This window comes from Manacus candei, unplaced genomic scaffold, assembly GCF_025592945.1.
Source record: "Manacus candei isolate 608988 ecotype Guabito, Panama unplaced genomic scaffold, ASM2559294v1 h1tg000028l, whole genome shotgun sequence".
Taxonomy (NCBI): Eukaryota; Metazoa; Chordata; class Aves; order Passeriformes; family Pipridae; genus Manacus; species Manacus candei.
Genome location: NW_026138076.1, coordinates 23349931 through 23370796, shown reverse-complemented (window position 1 = coordinate 23370796; position 20866 = coordinate 23349931). Strand labels below are relative to the sequence as shown.

General features: G+C 36.4%; 1 protein-coding gene and 1 long non-coding RNA gene across 4 annotated transcripts in view; one reads left to right on the top strand and one right to left on the bottom strand.

Annotated features, from left to right (window-relative positions):
• The window catches only part of MARCHF1 (membrane associated ring-CH-type finger 1), a 228838-nt gene that overhangs the window by 87803 nt on the left and 120169 nt on the right, over window positions 1-20866 (bottom strand). For all 3 annotated transcript variants that reach the window (XM_051789521.1, XM_051789523.1, XM_051789522.1), the window contains one exon: window positions 3174-3313. In XM_051789521.1, coding sequence (XP_051645481.1) covers window positions 3174-3275 — 102 coding nt within the window. In that variant the 5' untranslated portion in view covers window positions 3276-3313. The remainder of the gene's footprint in view (window positions 1-3173; window positions 3314-20866) is intronic.
• LOC127471985 (uncharacterized) overlaps window positions 1-20866 on the top strand; it is a 200585-nt gene that overhangs the window by 64851 nt on the left and 114868 nt on the right. The gene's annotated exons all lie outside the window — the stretch shown is intronic.

Sequence of the window (20866 nt, the reverse complement as noted above, 5' to 3'; positions counted from 1 at the left end):
AGTCTGTATCTTCACTCAAAACCTAATGGAAAATTTTTCAATAGTGAAAGGCAAAGACTACTAAGCAAAATCAAAATTGATTTGAAACAAGTTTTCAGATTAAAAATATTCACAAGTCAAATAAGGAATTTCAGTCAACAGCTTGCAAGTTGCAAAGACATTGAAAGTAAAAGCTTATACTGAATATCATTTACTTCAGAAGTGAGGGAAAGTAAAAGCAATGGTTAAAGGAGTAGGAAGCAAAGAAAATGAAAAGGAAAGCTTGGCAGGCATCAAGAGATATTATTACTGTTTTATTTCCTGTTGAGAAGATTATAATTCTATAGACATTAAGGGACACACAATATCTTCCTCAGCTGTTTATATCTCTGGCTTTCTTACACACTTCATCAACTAAGCAGCAGTCTATTTAGCTTCACGCAAACTTATTTTTGAACAAGTTTTAGTATTAATAAGGTTAAAAGATACTAACCTTATGGATTCAACAATTCTGAACTATATTGCCAGTTTATCATTTCTAAATCCCATCTGATATATTGAAATGCTTATCTCTGGAACATCAAACCAAATTAAATGTGGACTAGCAGTCAAGCAGAAATCAAAATATGCAAATTTCCATATATCTCAATTCCTTAATGATACCTCATATTACTAGTAATACCTAAATTGTAAAAGTAATTAAATGTGAAACTAAAATTGTAATAGTAATTAAATGTGGGGATAATGTACATGAAATTTCTCTTTTCATAGAATTACTGCTTTTTAATTTCACAGAATCACAGAATATGCCAAGTTGGAAGGGATCCACAAGAACCATCAAGTCCAACTCTTAGCCCAGCACAGGACCATCCCCAAGAGTCAAACCATGTGCCTGAGAGCACTGTCCAAACACTCCTTGAACTCTGTCAGGCTCGGTGCTGTGACCACTTCCCTGGGGAGCCTGTGCCAGTGCCCAACCACCCTCTGGGTGAAGAACCTTTTTCTAATATGCAACCTGAACCTCCACTGACACAACTTCAGGCCATTTCCTTGGGTCCTGTCACTGATCACCACAGAGGAGAGATCAGTGCCTGCCCTCTTCTTCCCCTCAGTAAGAGGGCTCCTCATACGGTTTCCTCTCAAGGCCCTTCACCATCTTTGTTGCCCTCCTTTGGACACTTTCTAAAAGCTGAATATCTTTCTTATATTGTGGTGCCCAAAACTGCACAATATTCAAGGTGAGGCCACACCAGTACAGAGCAGAGCGGGACAATCACCTCCCTCAACCGGCTGGTGATGCTTTGCCTGATGCCCCCCGGACACAGTTGGCCCTCCTGGCTGCCAGGGCACTGCTGACTCATATTCAACTTCCCATTGACCAGGACCCACAGGTCCCTTTCCATAGCACTGCTTTCCAACATCTTATTTTCCAGTCTGTAGGTACATCCAGGCCTGCCCCAGCCCAGGTGCGGAATTTGGCACTTCCTCTTGTTGAACTTTATATGGTTGGTGATTGCCCAGTCCTCTAATTTGTTGAGATCTCTCTGCAGGGCCTCCCTGTCTTCAAGGGAGTCAACACCTCCCAGTTTTGCGTCATTTGCAAACTATCCCTTCCAGTCCTGTGTCATTTATGAAGATGTTCAAGACGACAGGGCCCAAGACGGAGCCCTGTGGAAGCCCACTAGTGACAAGATACTAGTCTGATGTCACCCCATTCACTATTACCCTCTGTGCTTGACCTGTGAGCCAATTGCTCACCCACCACATGATATGTTTATCCAGCTGTGTGCTGGACAGTTTGTCCAGAAGGATCCTGTGAGAGACAGTACCAAAAGCTTTACTGAAATCCAAAAAGATTACAGCAACTGGTTTCCCTTGATCAGCTAGGTGGGTTACCTTGTCATAAAAGGGAATCAGGTTGGATAAGCAGGACTTTTCCCTCATGAAGGCCATGTTAGCTGTGACCAATGACTGTGTTGTCTTTCAGGTGAACCCTTCTCTTAAAGTATTCTAGATGAAGGTGAGTTATACTAACAATCTAGGATATACAGTAAACTGCAAAATCTTCCACTTTTAATGCTACCTTTTTGTGTTCTCTTCTGTAGCAGAAACTTACATTCTATATAATTCACCATTGAACGCAATAATTTTGTCACATTAAGTATGGGCTTTTTTTCACCAAAACTTCAACAACTTTCAAGCAGACCACTGTCTCTTTATTTATAATTCTTTGGAATACCACACTTCATCAGTGGTTAGGAATAATTATTCACTTTTCGGCTTAAATGTCAACCTGGCCATGTTTCAACAATTGGAGGGTAGTACTTCCTGAACACTCATGCTTCTTAGGATAGAAAAATATAGTGCCTACTTTACACTTTCTAATCAAATTGGAGCAGGCATATTTAACTGAATACGTTTCAAATAATCAGTCTTGCTGTAGTATGAAAAAGTCAGTTGAATTAAAACAAGTAGACAAGTAAACAATTTTTTTCTCTTAGATGCACGGCAGTTTGAAGCCTTTACATACAAGTATCAGTTCTTACTCACCTGCGGAGGTCTACTGATGCAAGTGGTTTTATTTCAATGAGCAAAAACTGCAGGGTTAAAATTCTTATCAATGAGTAACTTTACTGAATTTCATATGATTCACATTAACTCCACTATGTAAACTGTCAACTTTACATTGCCTGAACATCTACTATTACTAGCTCTGCAAGCTATCTCAACCATCACTTGCAACACCGTGTTTAAGATATGAAAATAATTTTAAAATCCAGTCATCTAACACAAGTTTAGACATACTATACTTTGTTCCTGTTACAGCCAGGAACAAAGAGCAAATGAGGTACCTTTAGATATTGTCCATCTGTATTCATCAGGGACCAAATGCCATAGCACTGATTAAAATCACAAAGAATGTAAGTAATCCATATTAGGTCATCTCCTGCTTAAAGACTTTACCATTCACAAAACACCAATATTGATTTATAGACAGCATGCAAGTCAGAATGGACCATGCATAACAAAAAAGGTGAAAAAAAAGCAAATGGAAAGAGTAAATATCAAAGGGTTTCACACACTGAGGCAATGCAAGCAATGGCAAACAGTACAATTTTTAAAATAAATTAAATGTAACACCTCTGAAGTTCATCTGAGCATGCCACCATCATGAAATGCAACTTTTCACTCACCAAAGAAGAGTTATGTGAAGCATCACCTGAGACCTCGGGTGTTCTTGTGCTGTTTGGAAGTCTGTGAGGGTTACGAGCTATCGCTTGGCACCAGCCCAACATTTTCTCCTTCCACTTATCCCTTCTCAATTTCTGAAATTCTGAAAATAATTTAGATTCCCTGAAACATTGACACTTTGAAATCATTGTGTGCATGTCTCTGGATGCATGCCTTTAACAACAACTTTTTAAGTTATATCTGAACAAGTTAATAAACATATTTTTAAAATAACATCTGAAGAGTGATACCCTGCAGGTTAGAAAAGAGCTATGCACTTGCAGCACACTTTACATGCATTAATACCATTTCAGTGTCAGCAAATGCAGTGCCTTCTTTCCCTGTTAAATCAAGTTGTCACTTTAATTTAAAAAGTGTTATTTTAGAGGGATTTTATTACAAAATAACTGTGAGACTAGCACCATCCTGAAAAACATATAGCATTTGGACACAAAACCCCACATTCCCTGAAATAACTAGAAACAGCCCTAAAGCAGTAGCAAATATTAAGCGCGAATCAACAGTGTAAGAACATACAAACGCGCATTTATGCCCAGACACACTAGAATACCTGGCTTATCTTGAAGTGTTTCATTAGGATGCATTGTAAATAGCAAAAAGTAATGGACACACAACAGCAATAAATGCTATGTGCCAACTGTAAATTGCATGCAAACTTATTTTTTAGTTTGTAACAATAAAAAAAACACCTTCTAAATAACACTAACGCATTCAGGAAATGCAGCACTACTAAAGTGTGGGTTTAGAGTGTAAGAAGTCTTCATAAACACATTAAAAAGTTCACAATCTAATTTTTCCCACTTGAAATTGGTAATGGAGGTATTCAGTGCAAAACTTTGCTAATTAATTACAAAGAATAACTTTGGGCTATTTTATTCTCCACCATGTCTGAAGCAATTTCTAATCTGGTTGTTTATAAAGTGTTTAATTTAAAACTTGTTACTCTGTACCATCATAAGACATAATAAACAAAAAGATTAACCTACCAGATTGAGTGCCTAGTATTCCAAACAGGGAATACTAGGCTGAATAAAATTGGAACATACATACAATAATGCTAAAGACCTTACATGGCACAGAAGCATCTATGTAATGTCACTGAATATTATGCACGTGTAAAGTAGGTTTATTTTTTCTGCAATACATCTCCATGCAGTACACAAAATATGCTTGAGTCTGACAAACTACAGCCCCCTCTTGAATAACAACAGATCTACCATTTCCACACTTGACCATTAATATATAATTTTTGAAGTAGGAAATGCACCAAGCTGTATTCCCCACAGAACCTCATGGAACTGTTAGGAATAACTGGAAATTAGCTTTAGCTTCATTGTACTGGAGGTGGTTAGGTGAGCGAGTCTACAGATGAACTCATAATTTTTCAGTCTCTTGAAATCTTAACGTGAGATAAAAAATCATGCTAGGAAAGCAATAGTAACATGAAGACTGCCACACAGTCTGTTGACTGCAGAGTCAAAGCCATTTTTCCATTATAAAATATTTCAGTGTCAACTTAAAAGAACTCAGTCCTCCAGAGCACAAACACAATGCAGGAAAAGCTTCCCAATGAAAAATCCAACTAAAGCACCGACTAAACTCATTGTCACCAACTTAGCAGCAGTCAAAATTTCCACTGGATTAGAGCATCCATCATCTTGCAAGCCCTACAAGACTGTTTATTTTCCTTAGTTCTATAAACGCAACTAGACCGTTACATACCAAACTCGATGTTTATGAGAGTAAAGAAAGTACCAGTTTGTGCATTTAAGTAACCTGTACCCAGATACAAAAAATAAATCCATGTTTAACTGTTTCTCATTGTATATCCAACATATCATGAAGTACATACAGGTGAAACTGGAGAAAAAGTATCAGGAGAATCATATGCATTCATATGTCCTCCTCTGCAACTTGGAAAGATAAGCAATTAATATGGGACAACCAATCAGAATTTTTAGGGTTTTTTGAGCTTCTATGGCAAATCATAGATAATTTCTGTATCATGTGCTCAAATACTTTTTACCAACTAAGCAAGACTGAAAAACAATGGAGTCTGACTTCTAATAACGTTGGGTTGAGAAAAAAAAACCTTAAAAAAATTAAAACCAGAACAAAACCACAAAATGCATATTTGGATTAAACTTAATAATTTAAGTCTCCTCCAGAAGAATACTAAATAAAGGTTACAGCCCAGAGGAATTATGTATTAGTTTTTGGCTTTTTATTTCTGAAAAGATCACAGACTTCACTGTTCCTCTGAATGTACACTATGAACAAGGTGGCTACACATTCAACTGGTGCATCTCACTACCTTGGAGTCCTGTTTACTGCTTTGGTACTTTCCTGAAGAAAGAACAGGAACCTGGGATAAAAAAAACAAAAGCCTATAACTTCGAAGGAAGTCTTCACTTTGTTTCAATCTTTATTTAAAAAATATTTCTTTCCAGAACAATGTTCAGATTGTAAACTTCCTGACCATTGTCCCAAGTTTGGACAAGCTTTCTACCACTAAAAAAAATCCCCAAACCCCAACCCTTAAATGGTCACTCACATACATCCTTCCCCAGAATGCACATAAACATGCTTTTGCAAAGAGAGTAAAAGTAACCTAGTAAACTTAAGTGATTTAAAAGACACTATGTAAATAAAACTTACGCTTCCCAAGTTCCCAGAGCTCTAAGGTGAGTTTGAAAGTCTGCTACACCTACTGATGAGCAGCAGCTCACATGAGTAGTTAGCTGAAGCTTCTTTTTGAACCATCACACTCTTGATCACTGATTAAGAGGTAAAGTTTCAGGTCTTCAGTGAAGACCTTTTCTAATATTCTATTAGTTCTGATGAATTATTATCTTATTATTATAGGCTTATATTTTAATATAGCTTTAAGTATGAGGCTACTTTCTTTGTTTCTGATTGTCTATCAAATTTCCAAGTAAATATTTAGCAGAAATGAACCTATATTGCTGCATTTTTAAGTGCACAGTGAATTCTTTCAGAAAAATATTTAGTGTAGAGAAGTAATGCATACTCCATGATTGCATACTCCATGGAGAACTCACTCCTGGGATTAGCCAATTCAACCTGAGAATACAACTCTTCGCATAACATAAAAGCATACAACATGTAAAGCAAACTACATAGTTTGAGTTTGATCACAGATGAAGTGAAATAATAATTTAGTCAAGGGAATATTCTACAAAATGACTGCACAGCTGGATACTACTTAGAACTGATGAAGAACCATAAACCCCAGGCAACAGCTGTGGTTCAATACGACAAAGCTAACTACTTGAAGTCATTAAGTTATGAGTTTCTACACAGTTGAGACAGGTATACATAATTTTAGCAATCTTCAGCAGATCCTCTGTAATGTCAGCTGGCAAGAAGTCTGGACTCTCAAAGCCTTTAAAAAACATGTTTGTTTAGAGCTCCACAGTCTGCTTGAGCCACAAATGTGGAGTGGGTGCCCAAGACCAGTGGGTGCAATCTACCTCAAGCAAGAGCCCACCAAAGATTTGCAAGAAGACCATTCCAAAAAGTGATACAACCACCACCCCTCAGTAAGTGATCAGTCAATCCTTTCTACACTGCCTGTAGCTGTGAAGACAAGGAATCATCCAATTATAGTTACAGTCCTATCCTGTTCCTCTTGGTGTGCAGAACCCTTTGGAACATTAGCAATTCTTTTTTTGGCCTGAGCAATCAAAATGATGACTACCACTGCACAGATCGTAACTGAAAGGAGGACTTTGCACTTGCTCATACACCTGAAGAACCACCATCACAAATAAACTGCCTGAAAACAATCTTAATTCATTCCTTATAGATTTGTTAAAAAATAAAATAATTATTTTATTCATATTTTCTCAGAGGAGAAAACTTTTACTTATCATTTAGCCAAGCAAAGGGACACACACAGTTTTGGATTCAAGTTCATCTTGCACAATGTTAATGCTAAATAAAAAGGGGGTTAGTAAAGAATGATGGGCTGAATGCAGTAGAAATCTCTAATAGCTCCTGCTCTTTTTGTGTCACAGGTGAGCCATCGGCTTTTCTCAACCAGCCATCAATATTAAAAAAAAAGATTGTGACAACAGTTGTAAAAGTCCTGTATAATTCAGTACTGTGGTGATTCAGTGGTGGTTCAAGTCGGGAGGAAAAATTGTTTTCCACATACAAATCTGATAACTGTAAAATTATTTTTTTTCATCAGAAGTGTTGAGTACCATCTGCCCCTCTAAATAGAGGAATAAGTTCTTGAGTCCAGTATTGAATTAAAATAGCTTGAAAGGCCATCAAGCTACTAAAACCTTATCTTCCTAACCCATACCTGTAGCAATCAGCTAAATTACCTGATACCAAATAAAATCCCTAAAGTTCTAGCCTCATTATAAACAACGCAGAGACCAACAGAAAACAGAAAACACATGCCCACAAATTACTCAGTTGACATGAGTCACTGATACCAACCAAGGTTATAATGGTACCAGTTTTCTTGTATAGCTACTGGATATACACAATCAAACACCTCTGCATTAAGTGTATCTAAGACTCTGAATTCAAACATGTTGTCCTGTTTATTAGTGATGGTTTTCAGAAGTACTAGGGTACTACTCGAAGAGTAAACCAAATTATGCACAACTAAATGCCTTTCTGTAGCTGCAAAGACAAAATAGCGTTGTCATTTAACTTAGCCATGGAGCTCCTTAAAAACATCATCACAGTATCAGCAGCCCTCTCTAGAGCATTAGATATTTTATTATAATCAAGTTTTCTAGAACTTGCTTCAATTGTATATTTAAGCCTGTAAACTGTTAAGTATGGCATCTTCTTAAATTATTACCTATATTATCTAATCAATTTTCAGAAACTTTAATGTGGCTCTAATGTGCTATACCATATCCTTATTTCCAACTAAAGACAGCCTTTGTTGTTTTGTTCTTTTCTGTAACACTGCTAATATGTATTTTAAGTTGTCCTCAGCCCTTCAAGACTTTGATTCTTTTTTGTCACAACTAAGAATCTAAATTTCACTCATTACTTAAAAGAATTCAATAATTGAAAATAAATCAATTTAAAATGACTGGTACAAAAATGATTTCAGCTAACATTGCTTTGTCTAACCACTTCACAGCTAGTATACCCAAAACACAACAAGAATCTTTAAAAGATTTCAAAGAAAATAGTCTTTTGGGTTATTAAAGATTTAAAAAAATTGAGTATGTTTGTCCTCATAGTCACACTTTATTTTCTTTTCCCACAAGGAAGAGTATCTCTACTGTAAAGCAGAAAATTTTAAATCACTCAAAGCTCTTTAGAAAAACCACAATAGGGTTTTTTTACCCATGGTAAATTTTTAGCATTTTAATTCTACCATTTTGCATGTATAAAGACTTCCAGAAGAAAATGTTGAAAATTGTATATTTATGGCTACTGATTTAACGTTTAAAAAAAATCTTTATACATGTAGATACTCACAAATCTGTATTTGCCTATGCAGAGTTTAATTCTATTTTCTCTTTTTTAACTATTTTTATAAGCAACATCCATACCATCCTCAAATATGATTGTTTTCTAAAAGCTTCTTGCTGTTAATTTCACAGCTACTCTTCTCAGAAATGCTTTTCTTATTCAAGGTTAAAAACCTCCATTGAATTGTCCTCAGACTTTCAAAAAGCAAGGCAAAAGTATGTGCTCCTGGCATGCTCCTGATACAGGTGAGTGATGAAAGGGTGCCTAAACCTTCCCTCAGGACCTCTCCATGTAAATTCCAGATGCATCAGACTCCTAAGTAGAAAGGAGAAAAGCCTTGAAACAAACACAGAGTTGAGAACAAGAACAAAGTACATGTTTTTGCTTTGTGAGTTTGCATATATTTAACCACACATGATTGCCAAGCAGCTTAAATCAAAGCTTCAATCAACAATAAGACATGACTGGTAAATGCACCTGATAAACCATACTCAGCCCTTGGCAGATGAAAACCCTTCAAGGAAGATATAGAAATAGCAGAAAATTTTAACATGCAAAAAATCCACAATAAGCTAAAGCATTAACTAACTCATGAAGTTATGCATGCAGTTATACAAATGTACTTAAGAAGCTACAGTAACTCTTTAATGGACTTTGTTCTGCTTATGTAAAATTAAAAGCCTATTTCACAAAAAAGCCTATTTCCTCATTCCTACGTGGTTTATTTGCAGAAGAAGAAGGTTATGTTTATGGTGTAAGATAAAATTCACTTTGAATCAGGCAGAGCTCACTATTTAAATAAAATAGGAAGACAAAGACAGAAAGAGTTATTTTTTTTATACCCTATAAAAGTTAGATGTCTGAAAGACATAATTCAACCATTAAACATACCTGTATCAAAGGGTGGATAGTTAATACTGAATTTAAATTAGTTTTTAAGAAGAAAGAGAAAATCAGATTTCATTAAAATACCAGAAGTACACACACCAAAGTGTGCTAAGAGCATGTCTGGTCCAACAGAAGTATCTCCCCTTTTTCAGAGAAGCATTTTTAACAGAAGTTCTTCTGTCAAATACAAGGATCTGGGCAGTCACAAACCACATTCCAGTGACAACCCTAAACATAGAAAGCTCATGCTAGTGAGCAGTTCGGATACTGCTCCTATGATAGGTCAGTCATACAGAACCCACACCAGACACTGGCCATCACTGATGCAAAGAAAGGCTTATTCTGTTATTTAGATATTACTGCTCTTCGTAACACAATCTGTGATAACTTCATTGCATGACACTGCTACTTTATCTTTGCCAGTCTCTTAAATTTTTCTTACCTCATTTCAGATAGCTTTCAGAATCTCTTCTACAGTGAGTAACAATACCTGTCATTACCATCAGTCATTTGCCCTCGTATTTCATTAGATAATTTTATAAAACATAATTGGTTTAATTGGTTTCTGGTTGCACGTAGCTTATGCTTATTTTTAATAAACAGTGTTTGCAAGAAATGCACTCCTGATTAGGGTGACCTAATTGTGGCCTTTCAGTACCTGAAGAGAGCCTACAAGAAAGATGAAGAGGGACTTTTTATGAGGACATGGGGGGACAAGGGAAAGTGGCTTCAAACTGAAGGAGAATAGGTTTAAATCAGCTATTAGGAAGAAACTCTTTACTGCGACAGTGGTGAGGCACTGGAATAGGTTGCCCAGAGAAACTGTGGATGCCCATTCCTGGAGGCGTTCAGTGTTAGGCTGGATGGAGTGCTGACCAATCCAGTCTAGTGGAAGGTGTTCCTGCACATGGCATCGGGTTTGGAACTAGATGATCTTTAAGGTCCCTTCCAACCCAAACCATTCTATGATTAGTGAGAATTACAGCCATATCCAGCAACACAAACCTGTAGGTATCCTGTGACTGATGAATATCATTAAATAGTTGACTTGAATGCTAGTTGACATAAAATTCAGAGTCACCTCTGGAAACAAAGGTGCAGCTATTTTCTTGTTAACAACTACAGACTTGAAATTAGTCAGAAGGTGAAATTTTACATTTTGTTGGAAGATACTTGTTAGAACATTTATTAAAGTTAAGTTGTATGTATTATGATAAAAAAAATTCTGCTAAATAGTTTGAAGAAAACTTATGTTGTCATCAAGGATTAACAGGGTATACCATCTAATAAGTTGATAAAAAATCCAAATGATGATTAATGAAAATTTGTGACAGACCTACTGAAGGCAGAAAATTTTGTTTCCTTTTCAACAAAGATTAAATAAGTCCATTTAATAGTTGTTTACCACTAAACTAATTAAAATATACTGTTGCAATTAACTCTTTTTCATAGCCTGCTCCTTCTGGTATAAATTGTGAAGATCATGACTTAAGATCTGACCTCTGCTAGCAGAAAACCATGACAGATGGCCTATTCAGGGTTTTTCAGGATAAACGGATTTAAGTTATATATAATTACTGGCCTACTGGCCTAATGCTGCAGTTACTGGTAACAGCTTAAATAGCTAGTCTCTTACATAAGTAAAGACTATGTTAACCTAAAATCTAATCATTATGTGAATAAACATTTGAATAGTATTACTTTGATAAATTTTGACCACAATGTACAGAAAACAAATGCAAAAGTAGGCCTTAGAAGTGAATGAATAGGTACAAAACTATGACTCAAATAGCTAAAATAACGCTTCATTTAAATGAGGTTCTCATTAGGCAATATAATGGTGGCATAATTATTGTAAGCAATTATTTTTGTTGCTCTGGTTGCTGTCAAAAATAAATTAGGAAATGCTTGGAGAAATTGAGCAGGGAAAATAAAAGCTGAAGGATTACGTACTCCTAGTTTTTATGTTTGTAGTTAGTGAAATAAAAAGAAAAGTTTTGCTGAATAGATAATAAATCTGGAGAGGTGCAAGTAGATTGGGTGAATATCAGTACAGCACTCTAAACTGAGATTAGTGGGATTCTTAAGAGTGTCTTCAAATAGTTTCAAATTAAGCCTTAAAATTTATTTCAATACCAGACCATAATGGTTTACTAATTATTCTCCATAGAGAAAATTGCGGTTTGCTTCTTTATGAGATGAAAACAGATGAATGCAGTACATGCAGTTATAACCACAGCTCGCACAGCTCTCAGTGAGCTAAGATTCACACAGATCATACGCCTGTCACAGTTCTAATATGCCACTTTTCACAAACCATTTTTAAAAAATCAAAGATGTAGTATTTGTTCTGTTTGCTAATTAAAGCACAATATAGGTATCCACCTCTTGCAAGTATTTCCAAAGAACCTCAAAGGAAGATGACATTATCAAGGATACTGACAAAATATAATGTTATCAAACTGAGATCTTGAGTGTACAGCAGAAAAAAACCACAATGCTTGATGGCACGGCATTGCTCCCTGGCTCCCTTTGGTGACTGAGTGAACACAGAAAGATATATAACTCTGCCGTGGCTGTGATGCAGCACCTCAGGCAGCTGAGTCCCATCCTGTGCCATCCAGGTTTGATCTCTGCCTCCTCTGACTTTGCTATCACCCATAATTCTTTCTTCTAGGCTATACGGAATACCAGTGCTGAAACTGAGACAAGAGCAAGTTGCAGAGCACAGCACAAAGGTGCCCGTGGCAGCTGAGACACGTGGTCTGGCAGAGCTGTGATAAAACACTCGCTAGTGCAGTCCTGTACAAAGGTCCTGCTCCAAAAGCTGCTTAGCTGCTGCACTGAAGAGCAGCTCCATGGCTAAGCCATAAGCCTTGCCCTCACGAGAGCTATTGCACAGTGGTATGAGACCTCCCTAGGCAGTCACATGACACTTCAGATAAGCTCAGTGCAAGTTCTGTAGTGTCATTTAATGAGGTATCTTCATGTAGTGTGCCCGCAACACCTGAATACCCCATATTTTTCATTTATTTGCCCCGTCTACAGGTGAGGCATAACAGAGACAAGCCTTAGCTTTCCAAAGATATACCACTGATGACAATGCAATTGCAATGCATAGTCCAAAGGCCATCAAAAGAGACTGCAATTTTTCCGGTTTTCTGAAAATTTCTCCCTTTTCATTTATCAACTCTGGCTTCTTCTGCCTTCAGCACTAATCTATGTATCCTTTTTGTTTCAATCACTAAAATATATAGCATTTCTCCAATATAAAATAGTCTCTTGAGCTGCTACATAGGCTATGCCTTTATTCTTTAGCTTCCCAGTTCCTTGATGTTCAAATTTAATTTATTTAGACATTTATATGCTTTGCTATGAGCTCACTGAAGAGGTTTTACAACAGTCAATTTAGATATTTTTATTTCTTTAAGGTTCTATTAAGGTTTGTACTACTTTGACATTTTTAGCTCTCTGTTGTACCATTTATTTTCATATATATACATCTCTAATCAAAGCATTTTTACATTTGAAGTAAACAAGAAAGCAACCTTCCATTCTAGCAGTAGGTTATTATCTTCAGAAAAATATATTTAAGAAGAAATGTTTGTTGAAAAAGTTAATAAATAAGAATTTCACCAATAAAATTCTGGCAAGATGGTCGAACCAAGGTACTTATAAAATTAAATAAGCACTCAGAAAAGCACATCTACAAAAATAATATAACTTAAACAAATAATTTTCACTACAATATCAGGGGACCTGTCTAAAATTTTGAAATATATGCCATGCGACAAGTCTCAACAAGCTAACTAGAGTAAGTTTCCCAAAGCCATTCCACTCTCTTCCTCAAATGCATGAGTGGATTGAGAACACACTTGCAAGTACTAGCTGAACAGATAAGATTTTATTAAGGACTCTTTCTCTATATATAGCTCCACAGAAAACAATCTTGCCCCAGGAAACACAAAATAATGGAAAACAGATGAATGCAAAAGCACATGTAGGTAGTTGGCCTATATTCAACTTTAACACTTACTTAGAAAGCTAAGCAGAGAAAAACTAACTTTGAAAGTAAAAGCTGTATTTAACCATAGGTCAGCCACCCACAAAACTAAGAAGCATTTCAAGAAGTTCTTGACGGGAAAAGAAATGTGCTGGTGAAAATAATTACATACAGACTGGCTTGCTGTTGCTACTGAAGTACTTATTTTAAAAGACTCCAAGCACAAAATGAAGAGCACAACCCCTCTCTCAGCTTAGGCAATCTCTGGGCTATAGCGAATCTAGGTCAGACCCCTGATAATTGGGTGGAAGTGGTAAGAATAAGCGAAAGACAAATAGCAAAGTGCAAACAAGACACTCAAACAGTTGGGTCAAACACGCTCATCTGATCTGAAAAATGGGAAAATGAAATGTGCAGAGAGCACACAATAACACAAGGCAGCTTAGGAATCTTCTAGCCCAACATGCAAGCGGTCTCTGGGCACTTTTTAGTTGCTGAACTTCCTTGTTTAAGGACTCATTAATCCACTGTGCAAATCTTTACAGTCAGGTCAAGCAGTGAAGGACAGTCTGTAAACCTCATGTTCATGCTGAAGCTCTGTCACATTTTGAAGCATCAGGACATCCCCAGACCAAGAGTGGAGATGCACCACTATGTTTACAATGACAATCCATTTACCTATGCCAACACAAAGTACTATGACATGGTGTCGTCAGGACAGGGCAGACAGACTACTCTCAGATACAAAACATATTGATTCCCTGCACATGTATTTATTTAAGTCTTCACTGACTTGGAACTCAAGTTTGAGTGAAGAATTACCAGTTGTTGGTAATACAGACTAACATTATGCATTTTTTATGTCTTATGTTTCCTGCACTGTAATAAAAACTATATTTGCATTAAAAATATAACTCCAGCTGATATCTAAGATCACAACATTGAGTAAAACATAGTTTCTATTTTTGCTTCTTTTTAAAAATTACATTTAAATGTAAGTTCCATCATAAGACAGAAAGAAATACATCTTTCTATTATCAACTATGCAAAATTTCATCCCAGAAAGTTTTTTTCCCAACAAGGAAAAAGCCTACGAGTGGCAGTGTAGAATGGAGGTCCCAGTTCAAAATTGCTTTTCAGTAGAGCAGTAGCTTTACTACAGAAGGATTTCCAGTTTTGCAGAAAGAACCATACAGTCCTTAAATTTACAAGAGTATCAAAGAAGTTTTGGAATAGAAACAGTACCGGGGATTAAAATACATTTTGCTTCATGTTAGCTCAGTACAAGTATAAAGAGGCATGTTATCAAAAGTGCAAAAATTATACATTCTTTTTTCACTTGCCACTGAAGTGCTCCCATGCTGCAGTACTATAATGTACATTTTTCACATTCAGAGACTGGTAAATAATAAAAATATACAGAGAAGAAAAAGGTGAACCCTTTAAACAGTATGGGAAGTTACTAATTTGGGTTTTCTTTAGTAGCTACCACAGTCATGTCAGGGGATGCTGTATAAATACATCTGTGTTAAAACAACACTCTATAGACAGCCACTAATCAGTTCAGACAGTATGTCAGGTCAGCAGGAAGCTATCACAGGTTTATAGTAAAGTAATTAATATATAGGAGTGGGAATTTCGGGTTCCAAAATTTCAATATTTTCTTTCAAGACAAAGAGTTAACAGGAAACAATCAGCAGCAATCCCAGCATAGCATCAATTTAAACTCTGTGTTAAGAGTTTAGACTCACTATTCAGTCTGTCTTTGTACAGAATAATTCGTTTGCCACCTTCATTCATCAAGCTGTAGGTAAATATCTTATATATTATTCTGGAAATGAAGCAGCAGGTCAATCTTCCGATTTGTGTCAATTAGTCAAAACCAAACCAAGACTCCTTGGTAGGTGACAAGCAAGATAGGTAGACCCTTATTCTGTGCCCCACTTATTGCTTGAAGAAAGTCATTAAAGCTGACAAATCAAATAATAAGTTGAGAAAAGCATCAAAATTATAACAGCCTGTTATACGTGCACGGTAACTCCATTAGTTCCAGGGTCACACGCTGCTTTTTCTTGCATTACTTCATAGACGCAGTGGAAAATAATCACTTAGAGAGAAGAAAAAAAACCCAGAACATGAAACCATGTTTACTGTACTTCCCAGGTCCTTATTCAAATCATGAATTTTTATTTCCTCATAGGTTTTACTGTAACATTAATTAACACATAGAAAACTCTGCATTATGCATATGTCACTCACCATACAGGTTACAAATTACTTGTGCCTCTGATGCAGTCACAGAGTTAGTGACAGAGACAGCCTGGCTCCAAACACCTACATTTGCTGATGTATGATATAACCACAGACATATGGGTTAAAGCACTTTAGGTGTAAAATGGTTATTAACTAAGTCCACATACAAGCTGACTTCTGAAAGGGCAAAGAAGCATTGCCCTCCTCAGGAACCACAGCCTGTGAAGGCTTGTTAGCAAAGCCACAGCATGAACATGAGAAGACAGCTGGGGCCACGCTGCGCCTGAGCAAAACATATCTGACACTCGAGGCACCAGAAGATTTTGTGAAAGGATGCACAGTCATTCCTATAGAAATCAGGTTGAGTGAAGATGAGGTTACTAGTTCTCTGCAGGTCAAATTCTGTTACGCCCTGGAGACATACTATCTGGGTTTTTATTCCAGTGAGAAACTGATTGCTACTTGTCTATGTTAACATAAATTAATTTTACAACTTCACAAATATCATTTAGGTGACAGCTTGGAATTAAGCTTCTCTTATTGTTCTGATTCCTGTGAAATATAGGTGCCTACCACTTTCCATTACTTTATGCCTTTTAAAGACAAAATGCTTCTAATAATCACTTTTCCAGGATTTATGCAATGAGCAACCTTTACCGGGACTGGATGGAGTGAGAATTAGGAAGGAAAATTTCCTCCCCCAAGCATTCTCCCTCTTTGGTTCTTTTACTGGAAAAAAATATATTGACATTTATTCTTTTATGACTTTTTCACTAATGTTAAGCATTCGTTTTAAACTTGTGACATCCATAAACTTTGTGAGGTCTTTCATAGATATGCACCTTTTTTTTCATCTCTGCAACACAAGGTATTTTGTAGTACAAGTAGAGAGAATAAAAACTGCCTCATAATAACATTCCTATCTTTCCAATCCTACCATAATCAGAGGGTAAAGCAGTCCTATATATAATTTACAGAGCCTAAAAGGGGCCAGTAGACTTGCAGTTTTATGTGCCCAACAGCTTTGTCCTTGACAGTGTACATGTCACTAAGAAATGTGATCTCGGTTGTCAGGAATCCTCCATTCACCAACAGAAATTTAAAGTTTTGTGGCTTTGAAAACCCATTAATCCCTAATTCTAGATGGAAATCTTGGTGCAAACACTCAACATTATGCACCTTCTTCAGCTTTTTAGTTCCACTAGATCCTTGAATTTTTAACTGGCTTTGTTCCCTCTGAACAGTTTTGCACAGCATGAGGAACATATGGGCTTAATCATTTAAGAAGGATTTCTAAGACTTGGAAAAAAATAGAAATCTCATATTTCAAGATTATGTTTCACCTAATTAAGTAAAACTATACTATTTGTTTCAAGAATTGACTCAGTGAAATCTGTCATTCACTGAATTTCAAGGATCACAAGAGTAGAGCATTTGAGTGATAAACCCGTGGGAACGCAGCTGGTGATTTTACAACAACTTTTGAAGGCTATGAAAAGTGTAAACTTCATCACCTCTACAACATCCTACAATTTATGTCTCACATAGAGGAAAAACATCTGCTTCAGAAATTTAAAAAAAAGAAAGGAGAAAAACCACAATAAAGTTTGTAGAGATATTTCTCAGCTTAGCAGGAAAAACAAAGCCAGTAACAAATCTGAATAGTCTCTAGCTTCAATAACTTTTAAAGGCACCCAATATAGCAGAATTTTTAAGAAATTCCAGTGTTCTGTACTGAAACAAAACAAACCATAAACAGACCCAAAACCCACAAGTTTCCAAAACAATACGTCCATAGTTTAATTTCTTTTGGTAGTGATCAAATAACATCATATATTATAATCTCCTGAGAGCATAATTTCTCTATAAACAGATTAATATGCCCATATAAATGTAACTCCTCCTGTCATTACACTTGATTTCAGCTCATGTTACGAAAAAAATATTTTCAAATGCTAAATGAAAAAATTACATTTATAATTTTTTGTGAATTGGCATTTCTGTTAGTGTTTTAGACATGAATAAGGTCAACTTGATAGCCTCACATATGACATGCCTTCCTTACCTCAGACATCAAAAATAGAAATGCTGATTTTAAAAAGTTAATTGGTCTCTCTCCCATAATGTCAATCGTGAGCTCATTGCCTCATTTCAACAACATTTGAAGAACAAAGGACTTTAACAAAATAAAAAATTGCATTCGTGCAATTAATTTTAAAGAATTCAAGGAACTTGTATCACACTTTTGAGCCAAGAATTCCATATTCTATCTGCTATAACCACAAGATTCAGCAAGTCCAGTTTGACTGTTGTATGGTAAACCTCTCTTGATAAAAGAACTGGAAGCAAACATACACTAGAAGGCATAGCACTGACATAACATTTAATTATCAGCAGAAGCATCAGTCTTCTGTGTTGCAACATTGTCTGACAGTCACAGAAAAACCTCTAAGGTCATGAAGTCCAACCAGTAAACCAACAGTCAAGTCTATCACTAAACCACATCCCCAAGCATCACATACACACATCATTTAAGTACCTCCAGGGATGGTGACTCAACCGCTTCTCTGGGCAGTGTGTTCACTGCAGTGCTTGATTAACCTTTCAGTGAAGAAGTTTTTCCTAATAGCCAATCTAAACCACTCCTGGAGCAACTGGTCCTGTCACTTGTTACTTGGGACAAGAGATTGACCCTCACCTCGTTACAACTTCTTTCCAGGTAGTTGTAGAGATTAATAACGTCCCTCCTGAGTTTCCTTTTCTCCAGACTAAACAACTCCAAGTACCCTCAGCCATTTCTCCTGTGTGCTCCAGACCTGTCGCCAGCTCCATTGTCCTTCTCTGGACACGCTCCAGCACTACAATATCTTTCCTGTAGTGAGGGACCCTAAAAAATTGAACACAGTATTTGAGGTGTGCCCTCACCAGTGCTGAATATGATCACTGCCCTGGTCCTGCTGGTCACACTATTGCTGGTACAACGTCTCTGAAAAATGAAAGATTAGAAATCAACACTCTGTCCGGCTAATCTAAAATATAACACCTCTTGTGTGATACTTCAGACAGTATCTTATTAGCTATTAGCGAAACTACTAATTACTATTAGCTAAAGCTGCAATTTAGAAAGTACCTAATTGTAAATGTCTCGCTCTTTAAGGCAGTGTTGGTTATTTGAAATATGGAGCTTTTGATCTAATACTCAATTTCTGCCCATCATTCTCTTGAAATCCTTTAACTCAAGTTTTAAAACCTTAAAGTAATGAAACACAGTATATTGTGGCATATTTTTTGAATAAATTCAAAGCCAATGGAGGAAGGATGAGATTCAGGAGGAAAGCACATCTTTGCTGAGGACAAACTTAGATTTGAAATAAAGAATAAGTTGAGAACTGGTCTGGAAAATAAATACTTTGCCAAGAGGCCCAGCTGGGAATGAGGAATGATCAGGAACAGTATATATGGTCAGATCTATTTCCCCCTTGTTGCCTAGGCTGTCTGTGTTCTTCCTTACACTCATGACTATGTCCCCACATACCTCAGGAAGGAAGAAACCCAGTCCTCCACGTGGGCACAGCACAATGACAAGGGGAAAAAAGATGTAACATTTCTGTTCGCGCACAGTGACAGATGACAGTTTGAAAAAAAATAACATAACCAGGGTTTAAATTTTTATACATACTAAAATTCTAAATGCACTGTAGTGCTTCAGTGATTTACAGATGGATAAAATTTATAGCATATTCTGTGCGAATATGTTACCCAACATTTTGTAAGGAATGAAGAAATATGAAACTGAGGAAGGGCTACAAAACTTAACTAGTCTAAAAATGTAGAGGTGTGTGCTTTTTCACTTAGTGTTCAATTTAGTGGATGCCTTCCATGGTGTTTTTCTGTCACTCTCCATACAGCATTTATTTCATACTTTCTCAGCAATAGATGAAGATAGCTGAAAATAGGATCTGTAACTCACTCCACAACTTGCAATCTGGTTTCAAATTTGGCACACTGACAGCAGCAAGCCAATCCCACAGTGAAAGTGACTTTTTAAAAAACTCATAATTCTCCCCCTTGAGATACTTCACTAGGAAAGCATTCAAATGAAAAAGTTGCTCAGTTAAGTATCACAAAGTAAACTAAGTAGTACCAAGTATATACTGCAATTTGTTTCTGATTAGTGGCAATAAAAATGGTGCTGCAGGTTCAGCATTTCTTCTTCAGTGTTTGCTATGAAATGTTAAATACTACATAAATTTTCCAAATGCAGATGTTGATAAATCAGCTTAGGCTTTGAAAAGAAGTTTCTGTCTTTTCATGTTTATCCAAAAAATCCCAGCACATTGCAGAATGCTCTCTCTTCATACCTTTGCAATTCCACTGTTTTCCCCGCAGATAAAAGTGTTTGGAATTTAATAACAAAAATATTAATTGCACACTAAGATCAGAATCCAGTCTATTTTTTTGCACCATCTTCTGTTTTTACTGTGCAATTAAAAGTAATTAGACATGAATAAAAATTAAGTAACTTGGGTTTAAGTGCAAAACTCAGCACGTAAGCTTATAGTCCAATTAAACACAAAATTTGGGGCTGAAATGAGAGATTTGTGAATCAACAATAAATTGCTGTGTGATAGATGATTGCATCACAGGTAAGGGCGAAGGCAAGTACAGACTGGAAAATATATCAATGCAGTCATCCCTACATATGTAGGTAAGCTCTACAGTTGGACTTGTGCATTTCTAAAACTGCTGCTATCAATATTGACCTTGTAGTAAAAGGTAAGCAATTGGCTGAAAGACACAGAAAGTACATTAAACTGCTTTAACTATTTAGAGTAATATTTCCACTTAATTCCCAAGGTTGTTTTGTACGTTCTATATTTAAGATAGGATAATTCTAGGTTGCTTTCACACACTGATGAATATCAACGGTGGGGAATTAAAGACAACAAAAAAATAAAGATAACATTATCATCACCATGACTGCTATGCAGCTTATTCATTCAAACAAAAAGCAAA